The following is an 18,199-nucleotide window of genomic DNA, read 5'->3' as shown; positions in this document are numbered from 1 at the left end:
AGCATTGTATTTGTAATGCGTTAAGTTAGCAATAGTCTACTACAGCTCCTCTGAACATTCCTCCCCACTGACTCACTACAGTTTGAGTTGTTCAGAAATTTAGGGCAACAATTCTCTCAATCCGGAGAAGGATGTGAAATCCTTTGCCTCAGCTCCGAAGACATTAACTGCTCAAGGATTCAGAGGTAAACACTATAGGGACGTTTTGCGGGTGGTGGCAATTTCTGTCTTACCAGCTATACATTTTGGGTACAGTTACACTGGTGTGCTGTAGTGGGATTCGTATCTTAATGAACTGCTGGAAACGAAAGTCAGGCTGCAATCTTAAAAGCATTTACGAGAGAGTAAATTCCACTGAACACAGTGGGGTTTGCTGTAAAGTGAGCACACATGGGATTGCACAGTAAGATTTGTATTTGGCTTTCAAATAAGCTTTTGATATTTTTATGAAAAGAATGTGAATATGTTTCTGTAGATCGTGGACACTTCCAGACAACAGGAGCAAAAGCATTTTTGGCTGACACAATGTAAGCACTAGTCTGATTCAGAGATGTACGTTGGATCACTGTCTCCAGGGGGCCGTCTATAGGACGCCGCTTTGCCCACTCATTCCTCCAAAACCCCACAGCATTGCTGCAGCGAAGCAGCATCAATAGGGTTATATGGCAGGAGTGAGCGCTGGCGATCCAGGCAGGAGAAATCGCAGCGCCATTGTCAGATGATGGTAATGGGCAGCAAATATCGAGGGACTGGAAATTACGAAAACTTTTTTTCTGATTTTGTTTCCTGGCAACTCTGTGCAACTTTGAAAGCCTGTAGCAACGCAGATGCGCTGCTACAGTTCATTGAATTTATGTGATATAGTGGCTCTTACTAGGCTTGTCGAACCCGCCCCCTGCCCTGCATTCCCTCGCCTACCCTGCACTGGGATCTGCCCCTCACTACACTCACTCTCTTAATCTGAACTGAAGCCACCACTGACAGACAAGCAACCGTGGTGATGTCGGAGCAATATCAAAAGTCACGGTAAAACAGCTCCTCGAAAAGCACAGCTTCGCAGAGAAAACTCGATGTGGCTGCGAGTTGGTGGCTGCGTCATATCAAGCACGGGACACAACTATGCAGCCACGATGGGGTATATAGAGTGTATAGACATGCCTCAGGAGAGAGAATTCGGCTGAGCAAAATTTGCCCTCCCCCTCCATCCTTCTTCACTCATTTGCTTGCCACCATTGATGCTGAGGGGCTCAGAAGCCAGCCAGCCCATTCAGTGTCAAGTGTGCCTGTTGCCATTGCTGTTGCTCAAAGAAGGTGGGGGAAATCAGACTCCCCTTAATTAGAGTTGCTACGAGGCTGCTGGGTAAAACTTCAACTGGCTACTGGTTTCCATGTAAGGGTTCTCAAGCGACTGCTGCTGTGCTCTTTGCGAAGATGAATAGTTTGTTTGGGTTGTTGTTTTTTCCCCTTCCACATCTGAAGGAGTGTGTGCACTTTTTAACAAAGAGTGCATTGGCAAGATTCCCCACTCTTTTCATGTCTGCGGGACTCCTGATACAGCAGCCTTCCCAAAGCTGACATCCTCCATATGCTTTGGACTACAACTCCCGGCATCCCTGGCCATTGGTGATGCTCGCTGGGGCAGATGGAAGTTGAAGCCCCAAACATCTGGAAGGCAGCAGCTTGGGGAAGACTGGGCTACATTTTCCAAAACAAATTGGGATAAAATGCTTAAGGGGTGTGTCAATTGTACTTCATTTTGGCTGGAAGCTATTAGGGGGGAGGGATGGGGCTCCATAGTTTTAACTCTGGGAATGAGGTGAAAGTGACAAAGTCTTTGTCAATTTCACCTTATTTGGCCTTGGAACCATAGTGGGCTGTGCACAGCAGGTCCTACTCAAGAATGAACACCAATATTACCTTATATGAAAGTGGGCCTGTTCAGGCATCATGCTAAGCCATGATAGTTAAGGGTTTTGACCCAACTATGGTGGGTTAGCGGGTTGCATGGGGGAAGAAAACACTATCATGGTGGTTAAGGAACCACTCTGGCTAACCATCCTGCTGCAGTAGGATTAAGGGTCCCCAGAGTGGCTCCCCGATGATGAAAACAGACTCTTCATAGTTCCCCTAACCATCACCCCTTCCTTGTATGTGTGAATGGTGCCAGTGACTCTCTCAGTGGTTCAATGGGCAGTACCATGTAATTTTAAGTATCACCTTTGTCTTGCAACTATGAACCCATTACATATAATTCACTTGTGCAATCCTACCAACAGTCGCCTAATAATAGTCAGCAGTTATATAATACATTTCAAGTATTTCAAACAGCTTCACATACATGGACCAGCTTGCCCATGATGACAACCCCTGGGTTATTTAACCCATGGTTGGTCGAGGCCACATGGGAGCAAGCAAGTTGTTGAGGGGGAAACAACCCACACTTTTAACCCAACAACAACCCATGAGTTAAAGCTCGGGGTTGTTTCCCCCTCAATAACCTAGAGTTCTGGGTTCACCTGTCATGGTGTTATTTTGTATACTGGATACAAAGCAGAAGCAATGAGTGAGATGGAGGCAGAACCCTTGCTCACTTGTTCCTGCACAGCCCCCGAACCACTATGGGTTAAATAACTCAAGGGTTGTCATTACATTCTGTGATACTAAGGCTAAGTAAACAGTGCTATGCTGTCTGGAGATTTGAGCTAAGGTGGGTCATGGGTCTGAAAAGGCTGAAAAATACCACTTTTAGGCCACAGTTGTATACACATTTACTTGTGAGTATGTCCCATTGAATGTAATGGGACTTCCATCTAAGTGTACATGCATAGGATTATGCTGCATATCTTGCATGTGATATTTCAGTTTGTGAAAGGCAACAATAAAAAACCCCACTCTACCACATGACCAGTTGCAGCTGTGCCGTTAAGATTAATTGAGCAACATAATGGCTTTATTGCACTGAAGGCTCCCTTATCTGTTGCTTCAGTTTCTGTGTGCACCTAATTATAGTCTTTCATTTCCTTTAATTTGTGTTATTGTTTTCCTTTCCCCTATAAGAGTATATCGCATTAGCAAAAAAATCAAAATAATGATGCAAAACCTCATTTAGCCAGCAAAACAATTTAAGTGTGCACTTAATGGCCTTGGACTGGAAGTTTGAACCTCCCCAAATGCCTTTCATTTGTCTAAGTTGAAAACATTCCTGGAGTGCAGCCGAGGTAACTTTTTAGAATCCTCCTGTGGAAACCTGTCTTCCAGCTAAAGTAACGTAAAAGGCTTGAGGAAAACGTACAGGAAGAACCACTCTGGCAGAAGGAAGGGGACTGACTTTTGTTTATGTCAGAGAGTGGCTAAAATGCCCTCCAGATGTGCTGAGAGTAGATGCACTTAGCATTGGTACATAATCATCACGTACTGATGAAGAGGGATAGCTGTAATAACATTGTAAGTATTTCTGTGAGAATATTAACCTTTGCAGAATTGTATCACTTATTTGTATCCTGCTTTTCCCTGCAAAAGGAAGACCAAAGCAACTAATCACTTGATGTGAAAAATGTGATGATATCAAATACAATGGTTGGATCCAGACTCAGCCACTTAGATAGGGTAACCATATGAAAAGGAGGACAGGGCTCCTGTATCTTTAACAGTTGCATAGAAAAGGTGTCATTTGTATATATGAAGAACTCAGTGAAATTCACTCTTCATCACAACAGTTAAAGCTGCAGGAGCTATACTAGAGTGACCATTTTAAAAGAGGGCAGGGCACCTGCAGCTTTAACGGTTGTGATGAAGAGGAAATTTCACCAGGTTCTCCATATATACAAATGACAGCTGCTGAAATTCCCTTTTCAATACAACTGTTAATGATACAGGAGCCCTGTCCTCCTTTTCATATGGTCACCCTACACTTAGAGCAAACCCATTGGAATAAATGGGACTTGAGTTATGACTAACTAAAGTTCCATTGCGCTAGAGGTTGCTTCTGGTAGTAATGTAATTTACATTAACAATAGTGTCAAATACAATGTTGTGTAATATATCAACACAGGCAGGATCTACACTGCTGCTTTAAAGCGCTTTATAACAGTTTTGACAACTGTTGGGGCCCAGGACACACTCCATATACCATTTTCAAAACTATTATAAAGCGCTTTAAAGCAGTAGTGTAGATCTGTCGAAAGAGGGTAATAAAATATGAGCCACCTAGCTCAAGGAAGTCCAAACACACTTTTGTGCTGTAAGAAGATAACAGTAAGAACTAAGCTTTGTATTTTTCTCATTTGTAACATATTGGTAGAGGAGTGTTCTTTTTAACCTAACTCTGCATTAAGATATGCTTGTTTGTCTTGCATTTCTCTAAAAATTCAGGTTTTGGTGTAATTTGATTTCTAGCAGTAGAGTTCTCTGCCATAGCAATGCAATGTAAATGACAGAGCAAACAGCAGGCCCCAGTGCTGAGCAGGGAGAAGCTAATGCCTGTAGTTCTGCTGACAAAAGATAAAATTGTTTTCTTTTGCAGGTTCTTCAAGATGAAGAAATGGCTCTGTTTTCATTTGTTTATTCTAAATGTGTTGATAGCAGGCACTGTCGGCTTGGTAAGTTTTATTCGGCAAGGATTATTTACAGTGTCTTCTCACTTGTAAGAAGTAAACATTCAGATGAATCTTACATGTTTATAGACCACATTGATTTCAAAGATGGGATTTTGTTGAACATGAACACATTTAGCTGCTATTGCCTAAACATGAAACTATCAGTCGAAAGATATATAAAAATGTAATATGTGAACCAGAGATGAGTTGCATATGGCAAGATTTTTGAAATAGCTGATATCACAGTCCCCTTTTAGAGGTAACTACCTAACAGTTTTCATATTATATTTTCACAAGCGGGAATACTTAAAAGAATATTACACTGGGGGTTTTCACACAACATGTTAATCCACACTCAGTGGCTGAGTTCAGACAACACGCTAATCAACTGGGTGAGTGATAGGAACAGAGTGGGAAACAACCGTTGATTACCGTGTTGCCCAAACTCAGCCAGTGGCTGAGTGTGGGTTGTTGTTGAATCATGGGTTGTTTATTAAACCATGGATTAGTGTGTTGACTAAACCTAAGACATTTTCCACAGGATGGCTTGTTAACCATGCAGTGTGGCTTGTTTTTCTCAAACAAACCACCTTGAGGTTTGTTGGTTTGTTGTTGTGTTGTTCAGGGTGGTTAACAAAATGTTTTGGGTTCAGACACAGACTCACACCACAGTTCAACAAACAACCCATGGTTCAACAACAATCCACACTCAATCACTTAGTGTGTGTTAGTGTGTTGTGTGAACAGCCCCAGTGTGAAGTCCTATTCAGGATGCTAGCCAACCATGCCCTTTCCTAGGATGCTCCATTTCCCCTCTCCTTGCAACCTGGCAGTTGCTGTCCTCCCCCAGCATTCTGTAGCCACTAAGCATACTCGGTCCTCACTGGGTTGTTTTTGTGTGTTGTTCCCACCGCCACTAGTAAAGTTTGTTTGTAGTTCTTAAAACCTCAATGGTCGCCTAAGCCTACTGATGGCCTCCGTCTGGATTAATGGTGCTAAATTGGTTAATGGTTAAATAATAATAATAATAATAATAATAATAATAATAATAGTGCTGTTTGGTTACATAAAACTGGCACTCGCAAAATGAATTTCTATTAGATATATGAAGAAGTGGCTTGCTAGTGTCTTTGAGAAGCCCTAAAGGAATTTACCAATGTGATTTGCTTTTAAAAAAAATGGATTGTAATTCTTTTTGTTTATTTTTGTGAATTTCCATCTGTCATTCTCATCGCATGATGCAGAAGTACGTTCGTAGCTTTTTGTTGCTAACTGGATCTAGTAACTCACCCACAATGCTCTGAAGATTAGCTTTTGAGGTATTTTCTACCCTGTAGGCTTCAGGTTACCTAGAACTATCACAGGAAAGACCTCCATGTAACTGTGCATAAATACCTCTATTATGTCCAGTCTTGGCTATCACTAAATACAAATAAAGGATTAACTCACATGAGTATTAAAACGTAAGACAACTGGACATGACCTTTGAATTACAAAGAATATTTGCCTCTTTATTGTTCTTAGCAGGTAGTTTGAATTGTCTCACTCGATGCTGAATATTCAAGTTCAGAAGTATGGAGAATTCATACAATTCAATCTTCTTGATGTTCACACGACAGATAGAAAGGATGGCTGAGAGAGTACCTTCACTTTTAGCTCTTTTAACTTGATATAAACCTTCCTTAAGATAATGTATTGGTTAGATGTTAACTTGTAATTGGCCATGCAAAGCTGTTAAAATAAAAGGCTCCACTCTATGTTAAGGGCAGCAGCTGGGACAAGCATGTGATTCATGTCCAGACCACAGGATTTGACAGCAGCTGTTTAATACCTGGCTTTGAGTTTAGAAAATAACAAATAAATGCGGTCAATATCGTAGGCAGAGCCAGTTACACTCAATCTGCTTCCAATTAGTGACACAGCCCCAATCTAAAGAGCATTTTCCTCAGTGATTATGTCATCATGTTTTTCACTTTGTTTCTTTCAGAGGTCTTTAAAAGGCAAAGGAAAACAATCCCCAAGAATTCTAAATCTCTGCGCTTCAAAAGTTCTTTCCCCAACTTCTGCAGGGTTCAAACTTAGTGGCTTCAACTCCAGTTACTGTGAAGTACAGTTATGCTGTAGCAAACTGGACTGGTGAGGCATGGTTTCTGTTAAGGTTTGAGAATTGCCCTTGTGGTTTTTCCCCAGAGGAAGCAAATCTGGCTTTCTAAACAAGAAAACTGTGCCATTGCCCTTGAATGACTTGCTAGAAGATCAGCAAGGGGGAGGGGAGGGAGGGAAGCTGGTTATTATCTCTTGTCTGATTTGTTCATGTGGATTTTTGATCCACTCTTTCCAAATGCTTTAGTACGTAAATTTGCACAAGAGTGTAATAGCCCTGAGGCCTTACTTATGAAGTACCAATAATCTTCGAGCACAATCCTATGCATGTTTAGACAGAAAAAAGTCCTAGAACACCCAGCATTCCCCAGCCAGTGATGCTGTGAGCTGTAGGACTTTTTTCTGTCTAAACATGCATAGGCTTTCACCCTTACTTAGCTTTCTGGCATCTCAGGATTCAATAGCTTAATTAAATGGAGTAACTACAGCTGGACCCCAGGACCAAAGTCTAAACCCCCACAGCCCAGGGAAATGACCACCCAGAGCGCTAGGTGATGGAGGAAGTGGCAAACAGGGCCAGCATGGGCATACCAGGGCCCGCCAAAACAGATGCCAGTATCTTTTGTTTCTTATTTTTAAAAACACAATGGCCATGTTCAGACAATACATTAAACCATGATGGTTAAGCATTTTGAGCTAACCATGATGGCTTAGCACATTGTGTGAACAGCATTTTTCCTAACCATGGTGGCTACTGTACATAACCATGGTTTAATCATGTTCACTAACCACGTGCTGAAAAAGAGTTAGCAGCCCTAACCATGGCTTAGTGTGTTATCTCTACCTATAAAGCGGAAAGTATGTGTGTGTCACATATATCCTGAAATGTTTACCCACTTCCACATATGGTACTGCCTTAATGATGTTCACCCAGACAGGTCTTCATGTACATGGATCAAAAAAACCTAAAAATATGATTTTGGGATTTTAAGTATTTTTAAAGAATTTAATAAAAAAACCTAGGTTTATGCCTAAAACTCCCAGCATGCCTTGAGTGAGAGGCCAGACTTACTGGCCTTTGGTGGTCATTGTGATTCCTAAAGTCAGTCAACCCAATTCCACATACAAGGGAACGACCCACATAAATGGGCTGTATCCATTTGTGGTGCCTCCTCCCACCTGGCATGTGTGGTTTTAAAATCATAACTAGATATAACAGCATGTCTTTGAGAGGCCAAACTATGGACATGCTCAAAGGCACCCCGTCCTGATATCACTGTTTTCTCAGAAACTGAGGGAAGCACATGTGCAACCTTCACTCTTAAGAGGGAGGGAGGAAAGGAAAACATGCTGCACATGCCCAGAAACAAGCTTGACGAAGGGGGGCAAGTGCCTGGCCCAGTCCCGGTCCTCCAGTACAGGCTCCTGATGGAGCACTTTGTGGGTGAGAAGTGCAGGCTGAGGCAGTCCCAGCAGGACTTGGCCAGAGTTGTGGGCATCCCCTAAGAGCTGAGAATATGGGTACTTGAGAGCTGCCAGAAGCATGCTGGGAGGTGTAGTACTGGCATGTCACTATCAGTTCTAAGTCAGCCCCCACTTTCCTGACCTCTTGCTAACTGTCTTTGTTCTCCTTCTAACTGACTTTCCCCAACTGCCACTCACCCTGCCCACCATTCCATTCTAGCCTCAGCTGTTAAGTCATTCCTCCATTCACTCTTCTGTTACAATAATAAAGTCAGGCTTTTACATAAAAATCATAAACTTTATTCAGTAATTCTTGCATCTGTCTTGGAATGTTGTGGTTTAGTTGTAACAGGGGGGAGCAGCATAAAAAATCTCATCAAGCTAAAAGGCCTGAGGGGGGGGGAATTCACTTGGCACTTAAAAGCCATTAATGCAGTCACTAGGCAAGCCTGCCTGGGACAAAGAAATCCATGATCAGGGTGCCACAACTAAGAAGGAGACTGCATGCAGGTAAGAGAAGCTGAACCCTCCTCACTTTATTTCCTCACACTGTACTACAGACACTTCTCTATTCACACAGCTCACTACCTGTCAAATGCTTGGAGCAGCACAATGCGAGGAATGGGGGGAGCGTTTCAGTTGCCCTCACTTCTGCAGCCCCTTTACATGTAAAACCTAGACCTCCCATCCTAGGGTGACCCTATGAAAAGGAGGGCAGGGCTCCTGTATCTTTAACAGTTGTATTAAAAAGGGAATTTCAGCAGGTGCCATTTGTATGCATGCAGCACCTGGTGAAATTCCCTCCATCACCACAGTTTAAGCTGCAGGTGCCCTGCCCTCTTTTAAATCTGGTCACTAGTATAGCTCCTGCACTTTATCTGCTGTGATGAAGAGGGAATTTCACCAGATTCTCCATATATACAAATGACACCTTCTGAAATTCCCTTTTCTATGCAACTATTAAAGATAAAGGAGCCCTATCCTCCTTTTCATATGGTCACCCTATCCCATCCCCTACTTTCAATTGATACGTGGTTAAAAACACACACACTTATCTGTCACCATTGCATCCAGGCTGATTCTCAGGTGTACATTAGAGAAAGTATAATGGGTAAACTGGTCCGAACATAGGGGGTGGGGAAAGGTTCAAATGCTCACAGCCCGAATGGCATGGCATCCTTGTAGACCATGGCTGAGAAGCCGATTTCTTGCTTGGCTGTTTTGCACTTACAAAGCCAGAAGAGGGAGCCTGTGTGTTACGGCACGGTTTTCTAAATTCTGTTGAGCAAAGCTTAAGGGAAAGACCATGTAAATAACCACATAACAACTAAAGCCTATTACACCATCTAGATTTACAGAGACAAAGTCAACCACTCATGTTACTTTTTGGTGTTTGTTAATTACACTAGGTCACCAAACAGTATGAAAAAATGTACATTCGTAACATGTATTATTGCTTACCATCTTTCCATTGGCATGCTCAAGGCGCCAATGAAATTACCACTGCCCTAAACAGTATTGGTGGATATTTTTCACTTTAAGAGCAGGACCGAGCCTTTGTTAACCTCTATTTGCATCTATTTTAAAGTGAAAATCCATTATTTTATTTTGTGCATCTGTGCTCGCTACATAAATGATGTCATCAGCATGCAGGTCCCTGTCCCCCCCCCCCCCAGGTATCTGAACCTGAGTACAAAAAGTTTCATAAGCTGTGGTTCAGATCAGAATTGTCACCCTTAGCTCTGTGTTTTGCAGTTGATGATTCTAACCTGGTCCCACTTGCCCGATAGATCATGACTCCACTCAACTGAGCAAGTTGCTCATTTCCTCTGCATATCAATACTATCTGTATAAAACAGGGATAATACTTTTTCATTGAGCTTTTCTACATCAGGAATTCATTGTGTGCTCATCATTCCCTACTCACAGCCATTGATGGATTCTTTAGATGATGTTATGACCCATGACATCATCTAAAGGATGATAGTTTACATGCTTCTGTTTGTAAACAACACCTTTAGCAAGTTTTTTTTAGAGCAGGGAAATGCAGTATTATTTTTGAAAATTAAAGAAAATGCTATTACCACTTGTGTATTTGCAGTGTTATGCAATATCACAGTGACATCTAGAGCTTATGTAGCAGAAAAGCAGGAATGGAAATGTTCCTCTTGTAGTGCTTGGATCTCAATTCTGTGACGAAACCAAAAGTAGATGCAGTGGCTTAAAAAGTTCATTGTCTTTATCATAATGCATATATTATAGGAGTGTAACTTCAACACACTTTAATTAGTAGCTTAATCTCCTAAATCTTTAGTTAGTGAATTGGTAGAGAATAATTTAACCAGTGACAGCAATTTTAATTGCACTGAAACTAGTTATGGACACAATTGTTCACTTTTGAAGGCTGATTTTGTTGTGTTAGTGCAAAAAAATATGAAAAATTATCTTTCCATCTAACTAGAGTGATAACTTGTTAAACAAGAGCTCTTTTACCAATTATGTTTGGTAGGCATAGTTATATTAGGGCAGGAATATTAGAAAATGATCTTACAGTTTCCTTGATTTCTCAAAAAGACGCATATGGATGTTTTTAGAAACATGCAAGTTTATTGAAAATCAGCTACAATGCATTCCCATGTCTTCTCAGAAGTAAGCTCCATCAAGTTCAAGAGAAGTTGCTCCCATATAAGTGCCATTATTACTCAATTAATGAAAAGGCAGACAATTAATCTACTGAAGGTACAATCTTATTTATTTATTTATTTATTTCATTTATATCCCACCTTTTTTCATCCAAGGTGGCGTGCATAATCCTCCTCCTCCTCTCCATTTTATCCTCACAACAACAACCCTGTGAGGTATGTTGGACTGAGCGTCTGTGACTGGCCCAAAGTCACCCAGTGAGCTTTCCAGTGAGTGGAGGCGAGATCCCAGATCTCCTGACTCCCAGTCCAACACTCCCAGTCCTACACCACACTGGCTTTCTCAATCCTATGCATGTTGGACAGAAAAAAAAGCCCCACAACTCCCAGAATTCCTCAATCAGTACTGCTAGCTGGGGGATGCTGGGAGTTGTAGGACTAAATGTGCATAGAATTGTACGCTAAAAAACCTCTAAGCCGTTGATAACCCTAATATATAATGTGGCTGTGTATCTAGGAATGGGATTACTCTCATCCTGCACTGAGAGGCCTCATTCTTTACCCTGATGCAGCACTGCAGCCAACAGGCAGAGAAGTTGCCTTCTGGATGGATTGGGAGAGCATTATCAAAGCTGCTTTGGACTGGCACTGTGCCTGACCCTCTGGAATTGTTTCCTGACAAGCTGCCTAATCCCACCGCATGTTTTCCAGGCTGCTCTCCATTGCTATATATTGGATTGCACTCAAGGGTAGGAATTAAATGAAAAACAAACATCTGAGATACTACACAAATATTTAAAAGGCAAGCATGTAATCAAGATCGCTCCAGAATCAACATGCCTCAAGCAACAAACGCTTATTTAAAGCAACCTAGAAATGAATACCGAAGGCGAGGGGGGTCGTATCTAAAATTAATATTCCATTCTGAGTTTTCTCTCTCTGTGTGTAGATGGATAAGGTCTATTCCCCCCCCCCCCCGCCTCCCCACACACATCACTGCCTTCCCATCTTTCCTGCACTTTAGTCAACAAAACTGAATCACATCTTTTGGAGTGAAAAAAAAGGAGTGGAGGGGAAAACTCGGAGAAGTCTGGCAAACTAGTCTTGTGTTTTCCCGCAAGTAACAGTATGTAATTATGGCCCAGATTGTTTATGTTTCTTAGCTATGATAACGAATTCCTACTTTTAAGACAAGCCAAAATGTAATTAAGTAGAGGGTGGGGAATCTCCTATGATTTAACCAACAAAATTCTAATGCAGGATTGCCTTGACATAATTCCTGGCGTTATCACGTCGATGAAAAGAGAACACTGAACAGAATTACATGATGGATTTGATGGAACCAACACAATAATGGCGAGATAATATTTATTTGATTAAATGAGTAGATCATCAGTCAGCATAAAAGGAAAATGACAAAGGCAACCGCAGAGGGAACATGAATATTAGAGTGTATGACTGTGGGGGTGAGGGTGGGGGTACGGGCCTGGTTTGCACATAACTGTGGCAAATGATGGATTAATTAACCCTCAATTTGGTGCAGCGTAGGCTAGGCATGTTCTGCATCCATTTTGAATATTCAGCATTGCTACGTGATGTCTAATCCCATACATTATAGGTTAACTATGAGCTAATCAACTCACAGCTAACCTATAATTAGAAAGCTAAACAACCCACAGCTAGCCTACGAGATTTAAAAAGGTGGCAGAATGCATGTGCCACAGCAAAACCTGGTTTAATTAACCCACAAATTGTCGACATTACATGCAAATATCCCCAATGGGTTTGAGGGTGTCCAGGTTTTCATATCACAAAACAACATCCAATCAGGCTGATTGGAGGTTGATTATGGAAAGCAGAAGCAGCATGTGCCGTTACCATACCACAGCAAATCTTAGCTTAATTAACCCACGATTTGCCTGCTTAAGTGCAAACCAGGTTGCTGTGTTTTGTTGATGCCTTTATTTGGGATAATAGGGTTGAGGCGAATTTTATTCACTAAAGATTTCATTAAATGAACTCTTTCTGGGATTATTTTTCAGCAAACCCATCAGTTAATGCTGGTGGAATCAAGGGATGCCTGTAACTTCCACACAGTACCAGCTTGGCTGAATTTCCTTTCGTGAGGCGCTCAAGTACTTTGGATGCACAGAGTTTTCTTTGTCTGAATTTCAAAACACGGATGCCTTTTCAAGCACACACAAAAAATCTGTTACACAAGGCATTCCTGAGAAGCTGCTATGCTTTTTAAACAGCAGAATTAAACTTTTAATCAACAAAACCCTGGTCTGCTCTTAAGAGAGTGCATTCATATTTTTGTGTAGCTGAATGTGATAGGCTTTTATAGTGACCAGTGATGAACCTGAGCTCTAATATTTACTAATTCAATGATGTTCTTCTCCTTCAATAAACTGCTCTAGCAGACTTTAGAGAGTTGTCTCCAAGAGCAACTGCGACTCAAGGCCCAGGTGAGACTTCTGGAACACAGCGTAAAGCAGCAACAGGCAAGAATTGTGCAGCTATTACTAGAGAAAGATACGCAGAACAGAGATAAAGGAGCTGAAAATAGTGTCGTCAACCTGGAAGAAGAAAGAGAACATAAAGGTTAGAAATAATAATAATAATAATAATAATAATAATAATAATAATAATAATAATTATTATTGCTTTACAAATTGGCTCAGTTCAGTCATCACACAAACCAAGATGTGCACTTAACCATAGTTTAGAACCCAAACCATGGCTGGAATTTCCAAAAGTTCAGTAGGCAAACCCAGCTTGTCTGCTTTCATTTTCCACCCTCTCTTAGAATTACACTTCATAACTGCAGCAGCCTTATAGGCGGAGTGATGGTGCTATATAAATAAAATAATAATAAGTAATGAACATAACTATGGTTTGACAATTCAAACATCACATCAAACCACGGTTTGCAATCTTGTCCAGACTACTACCATGCAAATATTTTACCATTGCTTTGACTAAACAATGATGATTTACTATTATGTCTCTTACTAATCACCAAGTGAAATGCAGACTCAGTAAACAGGGATGGGAACATATGACTTCCAAGCCTTGTGAGATTCCAACTCCATTCATCCCTCAACATTGGTTATGCTTGCTAAGGCCGATGAGAGTTGCACTGCACCAACATCTGGAAGGCCACAGTTTCCCCAGTAATTTTGGTTTTGCTGTGTGTTTGGGATTGGGGTGAGGGAAGGATAAAAAGTTGCAATACACTTGACGGGCCACCATTTATGGCCAATGGACAGCATTGGGCTCAATGGGTCACAAATTGTTCAGGGCAGCACTAAACACATGTATTATAGAAGTAATGAGAACAAGGCTAAATTTAACTGCGTGGACTAATTGATCTTTTGGGATGGTGCAGATTGTGCTGAGATCTACAAAGCTGGACACCGACAGAGTGGATTTCACAAGCTGAAGCCTCTAGGGAGCCCTAGTGGATTCTTGGCCTACTGTGACATGTCAGGAGGAGGAGGATGGACAGTCTTTCAGAGACGTTCGGATGGGAGTCAAAATTTTGATAGGTAAGTTTTGGGCATGCAATTAGCAATAAGGCATGGGCCCTTGGGAAAAGGTCAACAGCAATGGTGAACTTTCTTATATATCCCAGTAATAACTCCTGAAAGAAGCTATACAAGCTGTTCTGGGCTCCTCTTGGGAATGCTGAGTTCAGCTATGGTTGTGCTCCAAGCACCCTGAGGAGGCTACTGCCTTCTTCTCCTCCTATGGACTTGCTGGTGGCTCTGATACTAGTGGGGTGGTGAATCTGCTTCAGATTTCAGTCAGAACCACTCAGAATTGTAAAGCAGCTATCCAAAGTGCACCTTGGATAACTCCTTTAGAATTCTGACTGGTTCTGACAGAAACCAGGAGTGGATTCAGCCACGCCACTAACATCAGAGCCACCCGCCTGCGTTGCATGAACAGGATTGGGAGGGGCTGTAGAGCAGATGCCCTGCATTCAAAAACTCCCAGGTTCAAGCAGAGCTAGGAAAGAATCCTGTCCCAAACCCTAGAGTTCTGCTGCCATTCAGTGTCAACTATATTGGGTTAGATGGAAGTGCTCTAACACAGTCGAAGGCAGCTTCCTATGACGTTTTGGTCGTTTTCACAACAGGCTTCAATTGGCTTCCTTTTAAATCATCTCCAAATGCTTCAAAAATGGGCTGCAGTAGATCTTTCTTCCAAGCGCCCTCCTGCATTAACAGCACACGCTGGGATCCTTCTTCTAGTTCTTCTTACGTGCCTCAAAGAGTTCTGTGTCTGAGGTGAAAACTGCTTCAGTTTCTGGTGACTGGGGCGGGGGGGCAAGGTTGGTCAAAGCCTGAGAGACACTTCCTTTTCAGTGTGAATGGTTGTAGTCAGATACCTGACAAGACATAGGTGAGAAATTCATTTGGTTGGCATTTCAGTGCGAATGTACTAAATTCGCACTTCCTGAACCTGAACACGAACTGAAGGAGTTGAGCATATTGATAACCAACAGCAAGAAAAGGCAGACTAAGGGCACAATCCTATGCATGTTTAGACAGAAAAATGTTCAATAACTCCCAACATTTGATTGCTGGGAGTTTTAGAACTTTGTTTTTGTCTGAACATGCATAGGATTGTGCCCTTAGAGCATCAAAATCTGAACATTTCCAAAGCTTTTGATGCAGCTTGCAGAAAATAAAATGCATTAAAATGCTTCCATTTGAAATGGTTTGTACAAAAAGTGTTTTTATTTGGAAGGATGCACATAAAAAACACTTCCTTCAATGGAAACATCACTTGCAAAAAATGTATACTTTTGAAAAGGGGCTCACAAAAATGTGTACAAAAATGTAGATACTTTGAAAAAGTGCATTACTATATAAGTTTTCATGTGGACTTAAAAAAATGGCAGCCCTTTTATGAATGAGAAAGTCTCAGTCCCATGGCAGCCATTTTGTGAGAGTCCACATGATATTCCTTCAAAACTCCAAATGTGCTCACCAACCTCTGTGACTAATGTCCAGATCGGAATGTAGTTACCCTTTGTATTTTGCACTTTCCAAATTTTGCAATGCACTTCTCAGCTCAAAAAAAAATGTATCAAACTGTATTTTTAAAAGGGGGATTTTGAAATAAAATACATTCAGAGATATATGTTTTTTGTGGGGGGAAATACATTTAGAAATGTGCGTTTTGTGAGAAAATACTTTCAAGAATATGTATCAGAATACCATTTTTTGTTTGGCTTTACAAAAAGAATCGCAGTTTAATGCAAAAATGGGATGGAACGCATTTATGAGTGAACGTAAGAGAAAGTAACACGAATTGGTAACATACTGATCCATCCATCCCTATTCCTTATATCCAGAGGAAAATAACTAGGAGTTCCATCTCACTGGAATGGGGTCAAAGGTTCCCTAGCCAGGACCAGAGATACCAAAAGAGTTCTTAGCAAATGCCATGTACTGGATCTTTACAAAGCAGTAGCAGCCTTATCTGCACCCAGTCAAATCATGGTCGTCATGCTATTTGTGAGGAAGTAAAAAACGACTACGCTCACTGAAGCATATATGTGGAAGCAAACCCTCAATAGTTTTACACAAATGCTGTGCTGTTGTTTTAAGGGCCATGCAACCTGTTCTAAAGACTATTGGTTAATCCTCTTCGAATGATGAATATCAAAAGTTTCCATTTTATTTTTCAGAGACTGGGCTGATTATGAGGACGGTTTTGGCGATTTCGCTTCACCAGATGGCGAATTCTGGCTTGGAAATAAAAACCTCCACTATCTGACCTCTCAGGGTAAGATGTGTGTAGGTAATGTTTATGAGGAAAAACAAAAACAAAGATGACAGGAACATTTACTACTTGTGCAATACCCCAAAAAACACAAACAAACAAAAGGGGGGAATGCTGAAATCAAGAATCTGACTTCATGGTTATAGCTCAGTGAAACTATTCCATATTAGTGTGTTTGTGTGTACTTTTCTCTCCAATGTTGTATGACATGTTGGTAACTTCCAGATGAGCCTTTTATTGTGCAATCACTTTACCTCATTCTTGGAATTTTATAGCGGGTTTAGACAACCTTGACTTCAACTTGTAACCCATCTATGTTTTCCTTCAGTAGAGTACTGGGTTTCAGAGCATAAGCAGAATTCATTGAAGAGAGGAGGGTTTGAGAGAGAGACCTGAGCTTAGAGGTTATGAGGAGTAAGCAAATTCTCACTTTTATGGGAATCTGAGTTCAGAAAAAGCCAGCCCCTTTGTGGACACTGGGCATTTCTTTGTCAAATATTGTGATACCTTCCATTTCTTATGTCAGTGGTCTAGCCAGAAAATCAAATAATTATTTAGTGACTGGACCCACTTTTATAACAACTCTAAACTTACATCTCAGTAGAGCCAGCTGGTTTGAACCAGAAGTCTATTATAAAAAAGAGCTTATGTTTTGAATGCTTATTGAAGAACAAAAAGGTGAAATGAGCCAATTTGGATTTCCTGTATGGTGAGACTTATCAGATACTCTAGGGGCACTGTTAAGCCATGTCAGAATATGCTGGTTTGTCACAATAAACAAGAATCATAGTTCAACTACACTACACATGAATCCTTCAGTGCTTATAATGAACTGAATGGAAGCTCTCCTTTCCTCTTCTCTGGATGAATTATTCTCAATTTTATTGTTATTTATTCAGGGAATTATACCTTAAAAATTGATCTGTCTGATTTTGGAGGTGAACAGCGCTTTGCACAATATGAAAATTTCCGAGTTGCAGATGAGAAGGTAATAATTTTACTTCATTAATTGGCACCTTGAAATTTGTAATGGTAACTAGGATTCTAAATACCACAGGATTTTTTTTCTACAACTGCCATATCTATCAAGATTGTATGTGTGTGCTAGCATGGTGTAACAAATAGAATGTTAGATGTCGACCAAGGAAACTTTCATTCAAATTCCCACTCAGCCGTGACACTCACCATGTGACCTTGGGGCAGTCACTGTATCTCAACCTAACCTTTGTCACAGTGTTGCTGTGAGGGTAAAAATGGGATAACCATCATTCATATATATCCCTCTGAGCTCCTTCAAGGAAGGATGGGATGGAATAGGATAGAATGGATGGATAAATAAAATAAAAAACATGAACAGATAAACAGGATAAGAGGACACTACAAGTTTGGGAAGTTTGATTTTTAAGAGTTATACAACTCATCTTGGCCACATGTTGAATCATTCACAAAACCAGGATTTCCATCTCAAGGCTTCAGCAAATGGTCATCTTGTGGTGCTAGGAAGACTCTCACAGGACTCCATCTTAGAAATCTGATCGTTACTTATGTATTTTAAAAGTTGCTATTTTTACCTTTTCCTCTTCACCTTAGCTTCCT

General features: G+C 41.1%; 1 protein-coding gene across 1 annotated transcript in view; it reads left to right on the top strand.

Annotated features, from left to right (window-relative positions):
* Positions 1–4,526: 4,526 nt before the first annotated feature.
* Positions 4,527–18,199, top strand: part of FGL1 (fibrinogen like 1) — a 31,525-nt gene continuing 17,852 nt past the window's right edge. The window contains exons 1-5 of the mRNA XM_063135263.1: positions 4,527–4,598; positions 13,228–13,408; positions 14,196–14,355; positions 16,509–16,606; positions 17,503–17,591. Coding sequence (XP_062991333.1) covers positions 4,533–4,598; positions 13,228–13,408; positions 14,196–14,355; positions 16,509–16,606; positions 17,503–17,591 — 594 coding nt within the window. The 5' untranslated portion in view covers positions 4,527–4,532. The remainder of the gene's footprint in view (positions 4,599–13,227; positions 13,409–14,195; positions 14,356–16,508; positions 16,607–17,502; positions 17,592–18,199) is intronic.

This window comes from Elgaria multicarinata, chromosome 10 (assembly GCF_023053635.1).
Source record: "Elgaria multicarinata webbii isolate HBS135686 ecotype San Diego chromosome 10, rElgMul1.1.pri, whole genome shotgun sequence".
NCBI lineage: Eukaryota > Metazoa > Chordata > Lepidosauria > Squamata > Anguidae > Elgaria > Elgaria multicarinata.
This window is presented reverse-complemented; position numbering and strand designations above follow the sequence as displayed.